We start from the raw sequence: 20101 nt of genomic DNA, 5'->3' as shown, positions 1-20101 counted from the left end.
ATGCTAATTTCTAAATTTGAAGTTCTTTTCACTCAACGCTCATCAAATTTAAAAATTTCAATGGAATTTTAGAATCGGAAATTTTCTTTGCAAATTTTCACACTTCTCTGACTGTTATTTTGTGAATCAAAAATGAGACCTTCTATTTGCCCTTAAGTTCATGAAAACCGGCTATATCCGAGAAAATCAGGTGCAGGTTTTTTTTACACACCTACGGATATTTTGCGATCTCGACTAGCTGATTTGAACGGTAAATGACTTTCGGCATGCTGTCGGTGATTGCATATCCTTTCTGCAGGAGAAATCCAAAACATAATAAAATACTATCATGAGTTAGTAATGTTCATTTAAAACCGTCAGGGCGTTTTGTAACGCCTTAAGGAGATTCTGAACAGTATTTTGGGTTTAATTAATATGACAGGTTTTCATTTCGTTAAGACTACTCAATATTAAATTGATTGTTTTTATTATTATTGAAGTATATTATTCGTTCAACTGAAACCGAATAACAAAGTATTTATTTATCTAATGAAAAGTTTTCGTCGTTCGTCAATTAATTAAAACTTATTAATTATGCTTTACAAGGAAAGTTTTCACATCAGCTCGTATCTTCATCAAGTAGAGTTTTTTGTGAGCTAAGGTATATATGAAAATGTATTCTGTACATGTATTAATATGCCTTTCGGAAACTACACACTTAGTAGTATTCTTATCGTTTTTGAAAAAAATGTACAACTATGATAGTAAATATTTCAAACACCACTGCCATATGTGTTAGTTTCGTGCGTAAATTTCTCTCTCAGCAGAGCGACCGACGCCGATATATGCGGCTCATACTACACTACCACATACTTTGCATTGTCTATCACAATCTCAGATTTGCCGCAGACCTCATTGAAATGCTACGATTGCCATCGCGTCCACTTAGTCAGTCTACGTTTATTGTTGCTCACGAGCGGTTTCGGTTATCAGTGTCTGCTCGTTCACCGATTTTTATGTTATTCTTTCGTTGATCTATAGTGATTCTTTTGGATTTTTGTTCTGGTTTTGAATTTACTTCAACATTTGCCCTTTTTTTTAAACTTCGAAAATGGCTCGCGCCCTGATGAGGTTGGCAAAATTTGTCGGTTCAAACTACACCAACAATGTAGTGCCGCTTTCGGTGACATCAGTTCGAAATAAGTGTAAGTATATCCTTTTAATTCAACACATTAACATGAGATAATGACGCGACGCCAAGTGTAAAGTCACCGGTTATTGATCTTATATCGCCTTGATCAAAGAATCTTTAATACTGAATTGATTTTGACATAATTTCACGTGAAAATTATAGACTAAGAGATCTGTTGCAAATGAATTGTTTGAAAGAAAATAAATACTTTTCTGGAATAAAGAAGTAGAAATGAGCATTCTTAATCGTAGTATATATATTCTAACCTACATTTATCTATAGATATATCGAATATAGCGCCAAATCTATATGTTGAGGAAGTTAATTCTATTTCGTAGGAAATAAAAACCGGGCAACATAACTAAGTAATCATGACGTGTTGGAAAATAAGCTTTTTTATATATTCTAACAAAAATGTGTAACTAATATACACTACAAATTGAACAGTTTTGAGCCCAATTTCAAATCATTTCTATATTTTCTGCATCTTCGATTTAAATAACGGTTGAAATAAATAACGTTGATAACCAGTATAACCAAAACCATTTGGTTATAGACTGTCATTATCTGCTAACTAGAGAAATTTATTATCCAATTTCAAAAAATTCGCTACTCCGAATGGTCACCACCAGATCTTGATCAAACTTGGGAATCTTGTGTAGTATCGAATAATGTATTTCAATAATAATAAAAAAAAATCAATTTAATATTTTGTCTTAACGAAATTGAAACCTGTAATATTAATTAAATCCAAAATACTGTTCAGAATCTCCTTAAATCATTACAAAACGCACTGACGATTTTAAATGAACAAATGAAAGACCTTTTATTTAAACATATGTTAGTGAAAATCGGTTTAGCCATCTCCTAGAAATCTGAGACAAATAATTTTCACGTTTTTGGTGCACATCATATATGAAACATTTAGACCTTTCATTTGAATCTAAGTTTCTAATCTAAGCTTTGGTTGAAACTTCGGGTTTCGCAGTGACTGCGGTAAAAATCTAGGGCGTTGTAAAAATTAAAAATTTAAATATTTAGCTAATAAATGAAATATCTTAACAACTGTCTCGTATATACAAATTTAGTCTCTGTGTGTATGTGTGTGTGTGCACGTTGCGAAGTGTGAAAACAACAATACAACAACAACGGTTTCAACAAGCTTATACTCATTTGAAAGTTACCACTGGATTATGGATCAAGTTCGAAGATAAAGTGGGTGACACTTCCGGTTCCGGAGATATGATCGTAGAAGTAACGTAAACGACAAACCGCATTTTTTTGTCTACACGCTCAATTTTCTTGAATATGGGTTATTTTTTCTCCGCTCAATTTTCTCCGAGATGACTTAACCAGTTATAGAAAACTGAGGATCGTTTCAAAAGCCACCATTGTGTTGTGAATCGTTTGAAGATACATTGACTGTCACTTCCGGTTCAGGAGATATTATACAGTGGTGTAACCGACAAAAAGCATTTATTTTTTCGCCCCTCAATTTTCTCCGAGATGGCTGAACCGATGATAACGAACTTAGGCTCGTTTGAAAGCTACTATTGGGTTGTGCATCAAATTAAAAGATCAAATGGCTGTTACATCTGGTTCCGACGATATAATATATATAAGCGATGTAACCAACAAACGCGCTGTTTTGTACCGCTCAATTTTCTCAGAGATGAGCCGATTTCAACATCTCCAGGCTGATATGAAAGCTACTTTAGAACTGTGCATCAAGTTTGAAAATGAAACGGTTGTAACTTCCTGTTTCGGAGACACAGGGTGTCCCAAGAAAAATTTCGAAAAATGCTATAATAAAAACGTGCTTAATCCACCTAGCAGTGAGATGATACCTTTTTTTATCAATCCGCATGTATTTTTTGCATGAATATTCTTCGGTTTTTCTCTTTTCATGACATTATTCTAATGTCCGTCGTTTTAAATGACAATTTGAGATTTTAATCACTCATTACTCTATAATGTCGAAACTGCAAATCGGATCGAATTTGAATCTAAAAGTGTAACAATCAATTAAACATTCCATGATATGTCGAAGTAATTTCCACTTTAGAGTTTAGGGTAATTTAAGGCACTTCCAGAGCCGGTATTCAGGAACCAGCATAACCCAAACCGATTCGTATGGCCATATGACGTATAAATTGCTATATTTCTGAGTCCAAGTTTAAAGCTTTTCGAGATTGTCATCTTCCATATCGCTTTGAATTTTAAAAATTCATCATAATACAATTCAAGAAGCGGAAGTCAGAATTGGATAAAATTGGATTTAGTTTAATTTGAACTTTTTCTTCTACAATTCGATTTGACTATTTTTTTTTGAGAAAACGATTGAGCCTTAAGAAACGATTCGATATTGGAACCGGACTTCGAAATTCGGTGTAGCCGAAGTCAGACAAATTGACCTGAGTATCAGTATAGTTTACATTTGTTTCAAAATGTTTGAAAATCAATGTAGACATCTTTGAGGAATCGTAGTGCGAAATAAATTTTTGGGTAGCACTTATTGCTGAAAGTAGTTTAAATCAATATAATTATGGAATTGCATTCTAATCGAAAATTCTGCCATCATCTGGTTAACATATGGTATATTCGAACGATTATGTTGCCAAAAACGAACCGTGCTAAAATCGGTCCGAAGTAAAATATCATGCTGTACACAGTCTTTTGGGTACTTAGAAACAAATGTATGTGACAGTATAAAAAATCGTGTTTTATGTTGCTCCCAAGCATTTCTTTGCCAGACAGCGCTCAAAACTTCTACTGTTGGAATAGGGGAAAAAGTCGCGAATTCTATACCTATTTTTTGTATATAAAAAAGGTAAAAACGGTTTGATAGATTTCAATGATTATACATTTATTGATTTAGGGTGATTTATGAAATTTTTATGAAAAATAATTTTGTTCAAATGACCCCCAGGGCCGACTTTTTTTTGTCGTGAATACGACTTACTTTACTATGGGGTGCCTTTTCAAAATTTACCCTGAGTGATAAGTTTTTGATCGTGAAAATCTCTTGTTTTTTTTTCAATAATAACATATTTAAAGGCAGACTGCTTAAGTAAAAATCTCTTGTTGTATCTAACGAATCAACATGATTTTTGCTACATGCCATCGGAAATATGATCACAATTTTATGATAAAATTTTCAGTTGTGTGACATAATCTCAAATGATTCAAAATTAAACTTTTCTGAAATGTTTGGTATAAACGAGTATCGAAGAGATCTGTCTTTCACAGATCACTTTATATAATCTAACTACCAATAGAAACGAAATTTTTCAACTTAAACGTGAAAAAACCTGTCTCATTTGACCCATGTCAACACCAGCCAATCAGAACGCGTTCTGAGGAAGAGAACAATGTTCCGAACAGTGCTTAATATCGTAGTGTGTTCCACAATTTGGTCCTTCTGAAAGGCAGGAATGAATCCCGTACAGCATCGTGATAGTTTCTTTCAATGAAATGCAAATCCAAAATGAAATAATCGACATTAAAATTTTGTATTCGGTTATTTTTATAGCCGTTAGGACCGCCCATTAGTGAAAAAGCTACAAACGAAATCACGTAAAAAGAAACCTCTTAACAAAAATTGGATCAGTTTGGATTCTATCGCCACTGCAAGCAGACGTATTGTGTGTCGTTTGCAGAGTTGCCAGGTTATTTTTTTAAAAATCTGTCTTAACTCAAACATTTATCTGGATTTGTCTGGGTCTACTATATACAAGGATATTTTTGCCGGGTTTCATATTCAGTGAGCAAAAAAAAGGTCTCTCAAAAAAAGGTCACCTATCGTATAGAAGCCAATTCCGTAAAAATCTAGCGAGATCTGACAAATTCTAGGAAAACTTGGAAAGTCTGGGAAAATTTGGAAAATCTGGCAAAAGATCTGGTTAGTTAGAGTATCTGGCGAAGCGAGGAAAATCTGGCATTTGCCAGACAAATCTGGCAACCTGGCAACGCTGGTCGTTTGCAAAGCTAGTTTCGCTTCCGACAAGAACGATTGCGTCACAGCTGTAAGTTGTTTGCATTGGTGAAAAAACAACGAAAAGAGGACAACGGTGAGGAGCATCACTCAAAATCAGCCGTTCTAATGGCTCTAAAAGTTTTCTAAAAAACTGTTAGGATTTCATCTTCGCAAATCGAAGGTAAATATCCTCAGTTTAGTGCAAATCTAGAACTGTTTGATTAGATTTGTGCACTTTTCGTTGTGTGAAATTCACAGTAATCGAGATCAAGTGGAGCCTTCTTTGCTTTTGCGAAAAATGTGAAAAAGGGAAATGCTTGCATAATGCATACAATTGATCAATTAATTGATATTCGGAAGTGTTAAGGAACATGTTAGTTGTTTTCGTATTCACGACATCCAGTTATGTCTCTGACATTACCCATTTTTAACCGAGGCCTGGAGGGCCGAATGTCATATACCATTCGACTCAGCTCGTCGAACTGAGCAAATACGTGTGTGTATCTGTATGTGTGTATGTATGTGTATGTAACAAATATGCACTCAATTTTCTTGGATATGGCTGGTCCGATTTTCACAAACTTAGATTCAAATGAAAAGTCTCTTGATCCCATAGGGTGCTATTGAATTTTACCCAGATTGGACTCCTGGTTCGGGAGTAACGGTGTAAAATGTGCAAAAAAATGAATAAAATGTGCACTCGATTTGCTCAGAGACCACTCAACCGAATTTCTTGAACTAAGATTTAAATTAAATCCCTTGTTGAACTAAGATTTAAATTAAATCATAGGTTGCTAATGAATTTCATCTGGATCCGACTTCCGGTTCGGGAGTTATGGGGTAAAAAGTGCAAAATGAACTAAAAACCGTGCAATCGATTTTCTCAGAGACCGGTCATCCAATTTTTACAAACGTAGGATCCAATGAAAGGTCTTACAACTCCGTTTAATCCTACTAAACTTTATCCGACTTTATTTATCGACTGATAGGTATAAAAATTTCATTTTCAGGGATGGGTTCTCATATGGAACGGTTATGCAATCTCTTGAAAAATCGACTAGTAAAAATTGGTCCGAAGGGCCAAGCGTGATATACCATTCGACTCAGCTCATCCAACTGGACAATGTCTGTGTGTATGTATGTGTGTACGTATGTGTGTACGTATGTGTGTGTATGTATCAAATAATCTAGGTTTTCTCGGAGATGGCTGAACCGATTTTGACAAACTTACATTCAAATGAAGGGCCTCACGGTCCCCTACGGAATTCCGGAATTTCACCTGGGTCCCACTTCCAGTTCCGGAGTTATGCGGTTAAATGTGTTAAATATTGTACACCGTAACTTAAACCGGCGAAACAGAAACCGCAAAAAAAATTTCAAACTGGACTCAAAACTCCACAAATTGATAGCCATTATTTGTAGGCAACTAAATATACCGATTCTGGCTATCCTGGCTCCCGGTCTTCGGTTCCGGAAGCACAGGAAATAGTGGTTATATATTCCAAAATGGATCTCACTCACTTTTCTCAGCGATGGTTTGACCGATTTCCACAAACTTAAATTCAAATGAAAGGTCTCACGGTGCTATACAAAATTCATGAATTTCATCGAGATGCAACTTCCGGTTCCGGAGTTATAGGGTAAAGTGTGTTGAATATTGTACATCGTCACCTAAAATTTCAAAACTGGACTCAAAACTACACAAATCGATGGCCATTATCAGTAGGCAGCTAAATAAACCGATTCTGACTATCCTGGTTCCCGGTTTTCAATTAACGACTGGAGAAAATAATCATATGCTCAAAAATGGATCTCACTCACTTTTTCAAAGTTTGCAAAACCGATATTTTCAATCTTAAGGTCAAATGATAGGTCTCATAGTCCTACCAAAAATTACTGCATAATTTAGGATTGAACAAAAATTTAAACCGTCGTTTATAGTACAATGGCAAAATCGTATAAAAACTTCAATACTTCGTGTTAGTTGGTGGCCGTACGAACCGACTTCGATTATACCGGTTCTCGGGTTCCGGTGCTGGAAGTGCATATAATACCCACTTCGTTTTCTTAAGGATGACCTACGCGAGCAAAGCACTGTATCATTCTTAGAGTACGCAAAATGTCTGTATGTGTGTGTGTTCCCCACACAAAGTTCCTGAATTTTATTCGAATCCGACTTCCGGTTCCGGAATAACAGGGTGATATGTGCAAAAAAAATGAAAAGTGAACTTACTTTTCTCAGATACGGCTGAACCGATTCGTACAAACTTAGATTCAAATGAAAGGTACAATTGTCCTTTACAAAGCTCCTGAGTTTTATATTGATCCGACTTCAGGTTCCGGAGTTACAGTGAGATTAGTAAAAAAATTTCTAATTCGAATTACTTCCTCACTTTTCTCATTGGTGGCGTGTTCGATTTCAACGAACTTAAATTCAAATGGAAGGTATCATATAAAAATTTCATCCGGGTCCGACTTCCGGTTCCGGAATTATTAAAAAAATGGATACCGTCACTTGAAGCGGCGAAACAAAACACGTATCAAAATTGCTAAACAACTCGATTCCGGCTTTGCTGGTTTTTGGTTTCTGATTCCAGAAGCACCTGAAATAAAAAGTAAAATAATTCCAATCGGTAGTCATGGTCAGTAGACGGCCAAACATTAATTTGGCTTTCCTTGTTCTTTGGTTTTTGACCAAGATTGTATCCATAGACTCAAAAATGAATCCCAGTCACTTTACTCGAACCAACTTCGATTATACCGGTTCCCAGATTCCGGTTTCGGAATCGTTTCCTCAGAGATGGCCTAACCGATCTGAGTACTGTTTCACTCTATAGGTTATACTAGTTTATGGACAAACCACAGATAACATGCGAACTGTGTGTAAAATTTGCACAATCAGCTTGGTGAACACTTGCAGAAGTCACCACGATCGACACAAGGTGCCACCGCGATTTGGGTGCCACTTTCACATGAGCCACAATATTTTGGTGCAACATTCACTTCACGCTAGATTTTGCTGTTGGTTAAAATTACAAGTTTATTTTCATTTTATTCCGATCGAATTCTCGTGTGATCTATGCGACATAAAAATAAAGTTGTGTTTAACACTAAGGGAAATCGTGTGATAAGTGTTAAAATTGTTGTAGTTGGAATATTTCTGTAACAGGCAGGAGGATTTTGTTATCGTTCCGGTACGTTTTGAAAGATCGCGGCGAACAGTCGAGTAGGTGGCAGTAGTGTTTCCTACTAGAGATGGTCAGGTATAGAAATTCTTATACCCGAACCCGACCCGTACCCGAGTGATCAGCAAAAAAAATAACCCGTACCCGACCTGTACCCGATAATAAATTTAAAAAATTACCCGTACCCGATCAATAATAAAAAAAATTATCCGTATCCGATAAAAAATAAAAAATTTTACCCGTACCGGACCCGTACCTGATTAAAAATTACCTGTACTCGTACCCGACCCGAATGAGTAGTGAAAATTTTACCAAAATTTAGGATGGAAAAAATAAAGTGTTTTAGATAGCGAGCCGTATCAGACTCTAGGTGGTAAGTAAAATACATTAAAATGCTTGTTTACATTTAAACATATGAATACACTGTGAAGCATGAATAGATTTCCAATGTCTTTGGTACTTTATACTCTTTTACAAATATCAACAAAAGGGAGTAATATCTACTCAAATTTTTCGAGAAGCATATTTACCCAAAATGTCGTAATACCCGTTGTATTCAATTTTGGGTAGGTATGGTTTTTACGAAACAGTGGTTTTTACAGCCATTGAGCTTCTGTGCCACCTCCGGAACCCTCCACGAGTGAACACGGTGAAAAATCACGCATTGATATTTTCACTTGTAGTCCAGTGAAAAGAAACGAAAATTAACTTGCAATATAGCCCAACTTGCTGTGCCATCAATCGACGTCATTTCAAGTGAGGTGACACCATCCAGAAGTGAAGAATAAGAAGAACTTCTATGCAGATTTTCTGAAATAAATGTTCATGTTTTTATGATCAGATTCCTAATGATGTATATGAAAACTTTGAAAATCTCCAACCAATATTTAAAATAACAGTTTTCAGGTATCTGAATGTGATATGAGTACTACACTACATTTTATATACGAATCAAATAATTTTTACTGGATTGTGTATTAAACAGGTTTAAAATGGCAGTCCATTAAAATCTACGTGAAAAGTAGGGTCTAACCGTAATGACCGTAATTTTCGTATATTGATCAGACCCGCATAGCTTTTTATCTACCTGGGCAGCCATGACCACCAGATGGCTACCAAAATGATTCAGTGACGGTTGTCAAATCCATTTTGACAAAACAAAGTCGCCTGTATCTAAGTTAGCTGAGCGTTTTCATCTTCTCACCTTCCCTGAAAATGTCAAAGATTTCAATGTGGAAAAATCCTGGTGGATTCGGTGTATCATTTGAGTTGTATATCTGGCAGCGGGGAGGCAGTCGGTCACCAGAATGTCTGCCAGCCATATTTTTCCAGCTGGCAGCGTTTAGTCAGTCATCTGGCAGCCATGCGCATGCGGGTGGGTCAGCTTCCGGCCTGCTTTGTTTTGTTAAATTGGATTTGACAACCGTCACTGAATCAATTTTGGTAGCCGTCTGGTGGCCATGGCTGCCCAGGTAGCCAAAACGCTATGCGGGCAGAGTCGCCCAAACACGTTTGATATGTTTTTTTTAGCAACCTGCGGTCGCTCTAGATCGGACTCCAATCGCGTAGTTTCGCTCTGAAAATTTTCTCGGATCGCACGCATCCATGCAAGTTTGTTTATTTTTTCTTTTTTTCATGAGTTGTTGTTTAGGGCGCGTACCACGTGTTCGTTTTACTCGGAGTCAAAGTCGCCAGCGTCTAGGTTCAAAAGCCGGCGTCTAGGTATTTGTTATTATTTTAATCGTTGTTTGTTATTTGCATCTACCCGGAAACCTTACATGGACGAAGGATGTTGCAAATATGTTTTTATTTTGCGACTTTGTTTTGGAATGTTGACCATACAACCTATAATTTTCCACACTTTACTATACTGTTTGCTTTTCTCATACAGGTTATGCAATTACAGTAAAAACAATTCTTTAACCGAGGCTCGTAGGGACTAGTGTTGTACACCATTCGAATCAGTTCGTCGAGATCAGCAAATATGTACAGTCAGTCGCCAAATAGAGTGCACACATATAGTTCCTTTAGTAATTTTCATTTTAAAAAGATTTACAAGAAATTAAATGGCATTAATTATAGTTTGCCATATTTTTATTTTCATATGAATAAAGAATAGAAACAATGAAATTTATTAGAAATTCGTTATATGAAAGCAAAATCTTTGGTGCTGATCTTTTAAAATTGAGTGCGCAGTTAACTTATTGTTAATAAAAACAAGTTTGAATGCCGCTAGTTATAAAAATCTTATTCAGTATATGGTGCGCTCTTTTGGCATGTATCACGGCTTGTAAGCGACGTGGCATCGATTCCACCAGATTTTTGGTCACTGTTAGTGGAATATTTTCCCAAATATTTTGAATTGCCGTTTTGAGGTTTTTCTTATTTGTTGGTGTAACATTTTTAGCCTGTTCTTCACCTTACACCAGAAATGCTCAATGGGATTCAAATCGGGCGATTGAGGAAGAGTTTTGAGCTGCTTCGGCACAGTATACAGCAACCACTCACGTACTACGTAGGAGGTATGCTTGAGTTCATTGTCTTGCTGGAAGTAAACCCTGAGGTAATTTTAATTTCTCCACCGAAGGATAAATATTGCGTTTTAGGATGTTTAGATAACCCATTTTGTTCATAATCGTTTCAATAAACTCCATAGTACCAGTTCCACTGGCCGCCATCGAGCCCCACATCATTACGCTTCCTCCTCCATGCTTAACGGTAGGTCACAAATTTTGAGATTCAATTTTCTCAGAGGCTGAACCGATTTTAACAAACCTATGCTCGTTTGAAAGCTACTGTCGGGCCATTGATCAAGTTCGAAGATCAAATGGCTGTGACTTTTGATTCCGGAGATATGATGGTATAAATGACGTAACCGACAAAACGTGTTTTTTTACCGCGCAAGTTTCTCGGAGATGGCTGGACCGATTTTTACAAGTCTAGCCCGTTTGAAAGCTATTGTTAGGCCATTGATCAAGTTCAAAGATCAAATGGCTGTGACTTTTGGTTCCGGAGATATGATGGTATAAGTGACGCAACTGAAAAAACGCGTTGTGTTTTTACCGCGCAAGATTCTCGGAGATGGCTCAACCGATTTTAACAAACTTAGGCTCGTTTGAAAGCTACTATCGGACCATTGATCAAGTTCGAAGACCAAATGGCTGTGACTTTTGGTTGCGGAGATATAATGATATAAGGGACTTAACCGACAAAACACGTTGATTTTTACCACTTTTATATATATAAGGGTGCCAAAATTTTGGGATCACCTCTATTTTCGTAAAGCTCTAGTACTCAAAAGTTTAAGCACCTCGAAAAATGTCCTCATGCAAAATTTGAGCTAAATCGGACATGCGTAAGGAGTGCTGCCCGGTGGTAAAGGATTGACAATTTTCGATCTTGAAAAAGCACCATAGGGTGAAGTACATGAAATTTCCAAAATCGAGAATTTTTTTTGATGCCAAACGTCTCAAAACGTCGAGATTTAGTGACATCTAAAAAAAAAAATTTTTTTGACAAAATTAACTTTCTGAGAAAATTTTTATATTTTCTCTCAGTCCCAAAAGGTCGATTTAAAAAGAAAATTTTTTTCGAGATGACACTAAATCTCGACGTTTCATGCAATCCTAAGCCTTTTGGCATCAAACTTTTTTTTCGATCTCGGAAACGAGGTGCACATTTTTATAAAATTTATTGGTAAATTCATCTAGTTGACACACCTTGTTAGTTAGTGGATATGCAAATCTACTTTGGGACTATTAGTACTCGGTTTCCGCTTCCGAACGCACCGATAATAGCAAAGAAAAACTCCAAAAACGGAACTCACTTCGATTTCTTAGCAACATTATTATACAAATTAGAGCTCTCATTGTCGTGAAAGATACTACGGAAGAAGAAGAAGAAAATGCTCTCGCCTAGCACACAGTGTGCTTTGTTCAATTTTGTATAGCGTGCAGGGTTGCCACATTAAAATCTTTATTAACTTGGTATAACTGTTTACAAATTGAAAAGGTGATGGTAATTTATATCGAAGAAAGTTTTTGATTTTATTCAAGTTTCAAAAGAGAAACTTGACGGAATCTTCTAGTGATGTTTTTGAGACTATAAGTAATATGAGAAAGGCATAATTACACCACTAGGTGGATTAAAAAAGGCTTTTAATTCCGTTTTTGCCTTTCTCATATAGAAAGGCTATACAATCACTGTGAAAACCGACTTTTGAACCATGTCATATACCATTCGACTCAGCTCGACGAACTGAGCAAATGTCTGTGTGTGTATGTATGTATGAATGTGTGTGTGTCAAATAATGTCGCTCGATTTTCTCAGAGATGGCTGAACTGATTTTCACGAACTCAGATTCAAATGAAAAGTGAACTTACTTTTCTCAGATACGGCTGAACCGATTCGTACAAACTTAGATTCAAATGAAAGGTACAATTGTCCTTTACAAAGCTCCTGAGTTTTATATTGATCCGACTTCAGGTTCCGGAGTTACAGTGAGATTAGTAAAAAAATTTCTAATTCGAATTACTTCCTCACTTTTCTCATTGGTGGCGTGTTCGATTTCAACGAACTTAAATTCAAATGGAAGGTATCATATAAAAATTTCATCCGGGTCCGACTTCCGGTTCCGGAATTATTAAAAAAATGGATACCGTCACTTGAAGCGGCGAAACAAAACACGTATCAAAATTGCTAAACAACTCGATTCCGGCTTTGCTGGTTTTTGGTTTCTGATTCCAGAAGCACCTGAAATAAAAAGTAAAATAATTCCAATCGGTAGTCATGGTCAGTAGACGGCCAAACATTAATTTGGCTTTCCTTGTTCTTTGGTTTTTGACCAAGATTGTATCCATAGACTCAAAAATGAATCCCAGTCACTTTACTCGAACCAACTTCGATTATACCGGTTCCCAGATTCCGGTTTCGGAATCGTTTCCTCAGAGATGGCCTAACCGATCTGAGTACTGTTTCACTCTATAGGTTATACTAGTTTATGGACAAACCACAGATAACATGCGAACTGTGTGTAAAATTTGCACAATCAGCTTGGTGAACACTTGCAGAAGTCACCACGATCGACACAAGGTGCCACCGCGATTTGGGTGCCACTTTCACATGAGCCACAATATTTTGGTGCAACATTCACTTCACGCTAGATTTTGCTGTTGGTTAAAATTACAAGTTTATTTTCATTTTATTCCGATCGAATTCTCGTGTGATCTATGCGACATAAAAATAAAGTTGTGTTTAACACTAAGGGAAATCGTGTGATAAGTGTTAAAATTGTTGTAGTTGGAATATTTCTGTAACAGGCAGGAGGATTTTGTTATCGTTCCGGTACGTTTTGAAAGATCGCGGCGAACAGTCGAGTAGGTGGCAGTAGTGTTTCCTACTAGAGATGGACAGGTATAGAAATTCTTATACCCGAACCCGACCCGTACCCGAGTGATCAGCAAAAAAAATAACCCGTACCCGACCTGTACCCGATAATAAATTTAAAAAATTACCCGTACCCGATCAATAATAAAAAAAATTATCCGTATCCGATAAAAAATAAAAAATTTTACCCGTACCGGACCCGTACCTGATTAAAAATTACCTGTACTCGTACCCGACCCGAATGAGTAGTGAAAATTTTACCAAAATTTAGGATGGAAAAAATAAAGTGTTTTAGATAGCGAGCCGTATCAGACTCTAGGTGGTAAGTAAAATACATTAAAATGCTTGTTTACATTTAAACATATGAATACACTGTGAAGCATGAATAGATTTCCAATGTCTTTGGTACTTTATACTCTTTTACAAATATCAACAAAAGGGAGTAATATCTACTCAAATTTTTCGAGAAGCATATTTACCCAAAATGTCGTAATACCCGTTGTATTCAATTTTGGGTAGGTATGGTTTTTACGAAACAGTGGTTTTTACAGCCATTGAGCTTCTGTGCCACCTCCGGAACCCTCCACGAGTGAACACGGTGAAAAATCACGCATTGATATTTTCACTTGTAGTCCAGTGAAAAGAAACGAAAATTAACTTGCAATATAGCCCAACTTGCTGTGCCATCAATCGACGTCATTTCAAGTGAGGTGACACCATCCAGAAGTGAAGAATAAGAAGAACTTCTATGCAGATTTTCTGAAATAAATGTTCATGTTTTTATGATCAGATTCCTAATGATGTATATGAAAACTTTGAAAATCTCCAACCAATATTTAAAATAACAGTTTTCAGGTATCTGAATGTGATATGAGTACTACACTACATTTTATATACGAATCAAATAATTTTTACTGGATTGTGTATTAAACAGGTTTAAAATGGCAGTCCATTAAAATCTACGTGAAAAGTAGGGTCTAACCGTAATGACCGTAATTTTCGTATATTGATCAGACCCGCATAGCTTTTTATCTACCTGGGCAGCCATGACCACCAGATGGCTACCAAAATGATTCAGTGACGGTTGTCAAATCCATTTTGACAAAACAAAGTCGCCTGTATCTAAGTTAGCTGAGCGTTTTCATCTTCTCACCTTCCCTGAAAATGTCAAAGATTTCAATGTGGAAAAATCCTGGTGGATTCGGTGTATCATTTGAGTTGTATATCTGGCAGCGGTGAGGCAGTCGGTCACCAGAATGTCTGCCAGCCATATTTTTCCAGCTGGCAGCGTTTAGTCAGTCATCTGGCAGCCATGCGCATGCGGGTGGGTCAGCTTCCGGCCTGCTTTGTTTTGTTAAATTGGATTTGACAACCGTCACTGAATCAATTTTGGTAGCCGTCTGGTGGCCATGGCTGCCCAGGTAGCCAAAACGCTATGCGGGCAGAGTCGCCCAAACACGTTTGATATGTTTTTTTTAGCAACCTGCGGTCGCTCTAGATCGGACTCCAATCGCGTAGTTTCGCTCTGAAAATTTTCTCGGATCGCACGCATCCATGCAAGTTTGTTTATTTTTTCTTTTTTTCATGAGTTGTTGTTTAGGGCGCGTACCACGTGTTCGTTTTACTCGGAGTCAAAGTCGCCAGCGTCTAGGTTCAAAAGCCGGCGTCTAGGTATTTGTTATTATTTTAATCGTTGTTTGTTATTTGCATCTACCCGGAAACCTTACATGGACGAAGGATGTTGCAAATATGTTTTTATTTTGCGACTTTGTTTTGGAATGTTGACCATACAACCTATAATTTTCCACACTTTACTATACTGTTTGCTTTTCTCATACAGGTTATGCAATTACAGTAAAAACAATTCTTTAACCGAGGCTCGTAGGGACTAGTGTTGTACACCATTCGAATCAGTTCGTCGAGATCAGCAAATATGTACAGTCAGTCGCCAAATAGAGTGCACACATATAGTTCCTTTAGTAATTTTCATTTTAAAAAGATTTACAAGAAATTAAATGGCATTAATTATAGTTTGCCATATTTTTATTTTCATATGAATAAAGAATAGAAACAATGAAATTTATTAGAAATTCGTTATATGAAAGCAAAATCTTTGGTGCTGATCTTTTAAAATTGAGTGCGCAGTTAACTTATTGTTAATAAAAACAAGTTTGAATGCCGCTAGTTATAAAAATCTTATTCAGTATATGGTGCGCTCTTTTGGCATGTATCACGGCTTGTAAGCGACGTGGCATCGATTCCACCAGATTTTTGGTCACTGTTAGTGGAATATTTTCCCAAATATTTTGAATTGCCGTTTTGAGGTTTTTCTTATTTGTTGGTGTAACATTTTTAGCCTGTTCTTCACCTTACACCAGAAATGCTCAATGGGATTCAAATCGGGCGATTGAGGAAGAGTTTTGAGCTGCTTCGGCACAGTATACAGCAACCACTCACGTACTACGTAGGAGGTATGCTTGAGTTCATTGTCTTGCTGGAAGTAAACCCTGAGGTAATTTTAATTTTTCCACCGAAGGATAAATATTGCGTTTTAGGATGTTTAGATAACCCATTTTGTTCATAATCGTTTCAATAAACTCCATAGTACCAGTTCCACTGGCCGCCATCGAGCCCCACATCATTACGCTTCCTCCTCCATGCTTAACGGTAGGTCACAAATTTTGAGATTCAATTTTCTCAGAGGCTGAACCGATTTTAACAAACCTATGCTCGTTTGAAAGCTACTGTCGGGCCATTGATCAAGTTCGAAGATCAAATGGCTGTGACTTTTGATTCCGGAGATATGATGGTATAAATGACGTAACCGACAAAACGTGTTTTTTTACCGCGCAAGTTTCTCGGAGATGGCTGGACCGATTTTTACAAGTCTAGCCCGTTTGAAAGCTATTGTTAGGCCATTGATCAAGTTCAAAGATCAAATGGCTGTGACTTTTGGTTCCGGAGATATGATGGTATAAGTGACGCAACTGAAAAAACGCGTTGTGTTTTTACCGCGCAAGATTCTCGGAGATGGCTCAACCGATTTTAACAAACTTAGGCTCGTTTGAAAGCTACTATCGGACCATTGATCAAGTTCGAAGACCAAATGGCTGTGACTTTTGGTTGCGGAGATATAATGATATAAGGGACTTAACCGACAAAACACGTTGATTTTTACCACTTTTATATATATAAGGGTGCCAAAATTTTGGGATCACCTCTATTTTCGTAAAGCTCTAGTACTCAAAAGTTTAAGCACCTCGAAAAATGTCCTCATGCAAAATTTGAGCTAAATCGGACATGCGTAAGGAGTGCTGCCCGGTGGTAAAGGATTGACAATTTTCGATCTTGAAAAAGCACCATAGGGTGAAGTACATGAAATTTCCAAAATCGAGAATTTTTTTTGATGCCAAACGTCTCAAAACGTCGAGATTTAGTGACATCTAAAAAAAAAAATTTTTTTGACAAAATTAACTTTCTGAGAAAATTTTTATATTTTCTCTCAGTCCCAAAAGGTCGATTTAAAAAGAAAATTTTTTTCGAGATGACACTAAATCTCGACGTTTCATGCAATCCTAAGCCTTTTGGCATCAAACTTTTTTTTCGATCTCGGAAACGAGGTGCACATTTTTATAAAATTTATTGGTAAATTCATCTAGTTGACACACCTTGTTAGTTAGTGGATATGCAAATCTACTTTGGGACTATTAGTACTCGGTTTCCGCTTCCGAACGCACCGATAATAGTAAAGAAAAACTCCAAAAATGGAACTCACTTCGATTTCTTAGCAACATTATTATACAAATTAGAGCTCTCATTGTCGTGAAAGATACTACGGAAGAAGAAGAAGAAAATGCTCTCGCCTAGCACACAGTGTGCTTTGTTCAATTTTGTATAGCGTGCAGGGTTGCCACATTAAAATCTTTATTAACTTGGTATAACTGTTTACAAATTGAAAAGGTGATGGTAATTTATATCGAAGAAAGTTTTTGATTTTATTCAAGTTTCAAAAGAGAAACTTGACGGAATCTTCTAGTGATGTTTTTGAGACTATAAGTAATATGAGAAAGGCATAATTACACCACTAGGTGGATTAAAAAAGGCTTTTAATTCCGTTTTTGCCTTTCTCATATAGAAAGGCTATACAATCACTGTGAAAACCGACTTTTGAACCATGTCATATACCATTCGACTCAGCTCGACGAACTGAGCAAATGTCTGTGTGTGTATGTATGTATGAATGTGTGTGTGTCAAATAATGTCGCTCGATTTTCTCAGAGATGGCTGAACTGATTTTCACGAACTCAGATTCAAATGAAAAATCTTATGGTCCCATAGATCGCTACTGAATTTCATCCCGATCCGACTTCCGGTTCCGGAATTATAGGGCAATGAGTATCAAAACTTTCAAACTGCCATACAAAATGTTGCAAAATCGGTACGCAACGGTACGTACTGGTACAGAATAAGAAGAAGAAAACGCACTCGCCTAGCACACAGCGTGCTTTGTTCAATTTTGTATAGCGTACAGGGTTCCCCCATTTAAATCTTTAGTAACTTGACATAACTGTTCAAAAATTGAAAAGGTGGTGGCAAAAATTTGGTGGCGAAGAAAATTTTTGATTTTATTCTAGTTCCAAAAAAAGAAACTTCACAGAATCTTCTAGTGATGTTTATGAAAATATAAGTGATATGAAAGAGGCATCACTACACCACTAGGTGGATTAAAGAAGGTTTTTTTCTTAAGTTTCATGATGATGATTTTTGTAACATTTGGTTTACATAACTTCGTACCTCTGCCGTCAATTCCTTTGCCCTAATTACTGTCTATTCATGAGTTTGATTACGGCTTACCCGGCGGTTGCGTAAAGAGAAGCGTCCTAAACAGCTGAATTCAGAATTTGCAGAAATAAGAACTTCGGAATTAATGTTGACCATATCTGAAGTTTCACCCGGTCTCGAGCAGTTTCTTCGTGTGGCTTCTACGTCATACGATACGAATTTTCTCTATGGAACATATGTGTTCCGATATGCAAAGGCACCTTACTCGATTCTACCGTCGGTGTGAATATCCACCGTATTGTTTGATAAAATTAGCGCAAGCTTGAGAAGTTAACTTTGAAATGCTTCAGCAGCGTCCTGTTTTCATGAAATTGTTATACCGTTAAATGGGTCAATAGCTCACCTGAATCTACTTGTTCTTGCAATGGAATTTGGTACCTTCAGAATGATGCTTTGTTACTTTAACAGGTTAATGGCTGAACCAATTTTCATGAACATGCATTCAAATTGAAAGATTTGGATTATTTGGATCCGATCTCCGGTTCCGGAATTACAAGGCGGTATGTGTTTAAAAATAAAAATTATGTCACTGATTTCCACCATTTATTCGGATCCAACTTCAGGTTCAGGAGATACAGGGTGATCTCGGATTTTTCTTGAGAAAGCCTGCACTCATATATAAAAACCATCTCCTGTCTCATTTCGATTCACTGGCTCTAATACTAAGATAAAAATAGGTGCATTCACGTCGTGTTTTCGCGTTGCTATAACAGCAGGATTGCACCATTTTCGAACTAACGTTTGTATTAAAAATACAGGATTCGTCAACTGAAGTGCCACATCAATATTCAACCGCTCCTTCTCCTTCAACGATCACATCGAGTAGTAGACCAACGCCAAATTCGGTCATAGCAAGTTCATTTCACACACCAAGTTCCCCAAAAAAGTGCAGCTGTGACTGACAATCAGCAAGAAGGGGATGTCAACGCAGCTCTTATTTTGCTCCGGACTGGCCGTGAACTGGAAAATTTATAGTACGAAACTGGGCCAACCTGAAACGTAAGATCTACTCCAACAATGATGTCGCAAAAGCTGAAAACGAATTGATAAATATGAAAGTTGAAGAAAGGCATGTTTTCGTCCGCCATGGCAAATTTTCTTATTAACTGCAGAAAGGCCGCTCGCAAGGGCGTAGAGTTTTTTGCATATTTCGAATATTCGTCTGAATTTCATTTACAATTTTCATCGTTTAGCATATCTTTTGAAAAAGTAAGACTGTATTTATAACAAAATCGAACACTTTGAATTTTCGATCAAATAAACAATCAAAATGAATATTAATTTCACCAAAGCATAACATATGTTAGAATTAACAGCGTTGACTTCAAACCACAGGAACATATTGCTTGCCATACCAGTACCTTTAGACCGAATTTCGCCACTTGAATCGACCTGTTCGCATCGCTCACATCCTCGCCAACGACGACAGTAAAGTATCGGAACCTGGAAGGGTTTTTGAGTCCTCCTTTACATAAGTCTCATCGTCCATCAAAACGCATGCATCCGCACACTGCAAAAGACGAATACAATTTCCGGGCCCTT

General features: G+C 37.0%; 1 protein-coding gene across 1 annotated transcript in view; it reads left to right on the top strand.

The window, feature by feature from the left end:
- The first annotated feature begins 923 nt into the window (after positions 1-923).
- LOC131440557 (isocitrate dehydrogenase [NADP], mitochondrial-like) overlaps positions 924-20101 on the top strand; it is a 29312-nt gene continuing 10134 nt past the window's right edge. Inside the window, exon 1 of the mRNA XM_058611938.1 lies at positions 924-1184. Within this exon, the coding sequence (XP_058467921.1) occupies positions 1091-1184 (94 nt within the window). The 5' untranslated portion in view covers positions 924-1090. The remainder of the gene's footprint in view (positions 1185-20101) is intronic.

Source organism: Malaya genurostris, chromosome 1 (genome assembly GCF_030247185.1).
Source record: "Malaya genurostris strain Urasoe2022 chromosome 1, Malgen_1.1, whole genome shotgun sequence".
In the NCBI taxonomy this organism is placed as follows: Eukaryota; Metazoa; Arthropoda; class Insecta; order Diptera; family Culicidae; genus Malaya; species Malaya genurostris.
Note: the sequence above shows the minus strand (reverse complement) of the source record. Positions and strands in the feature narration are given on the sequence as shown.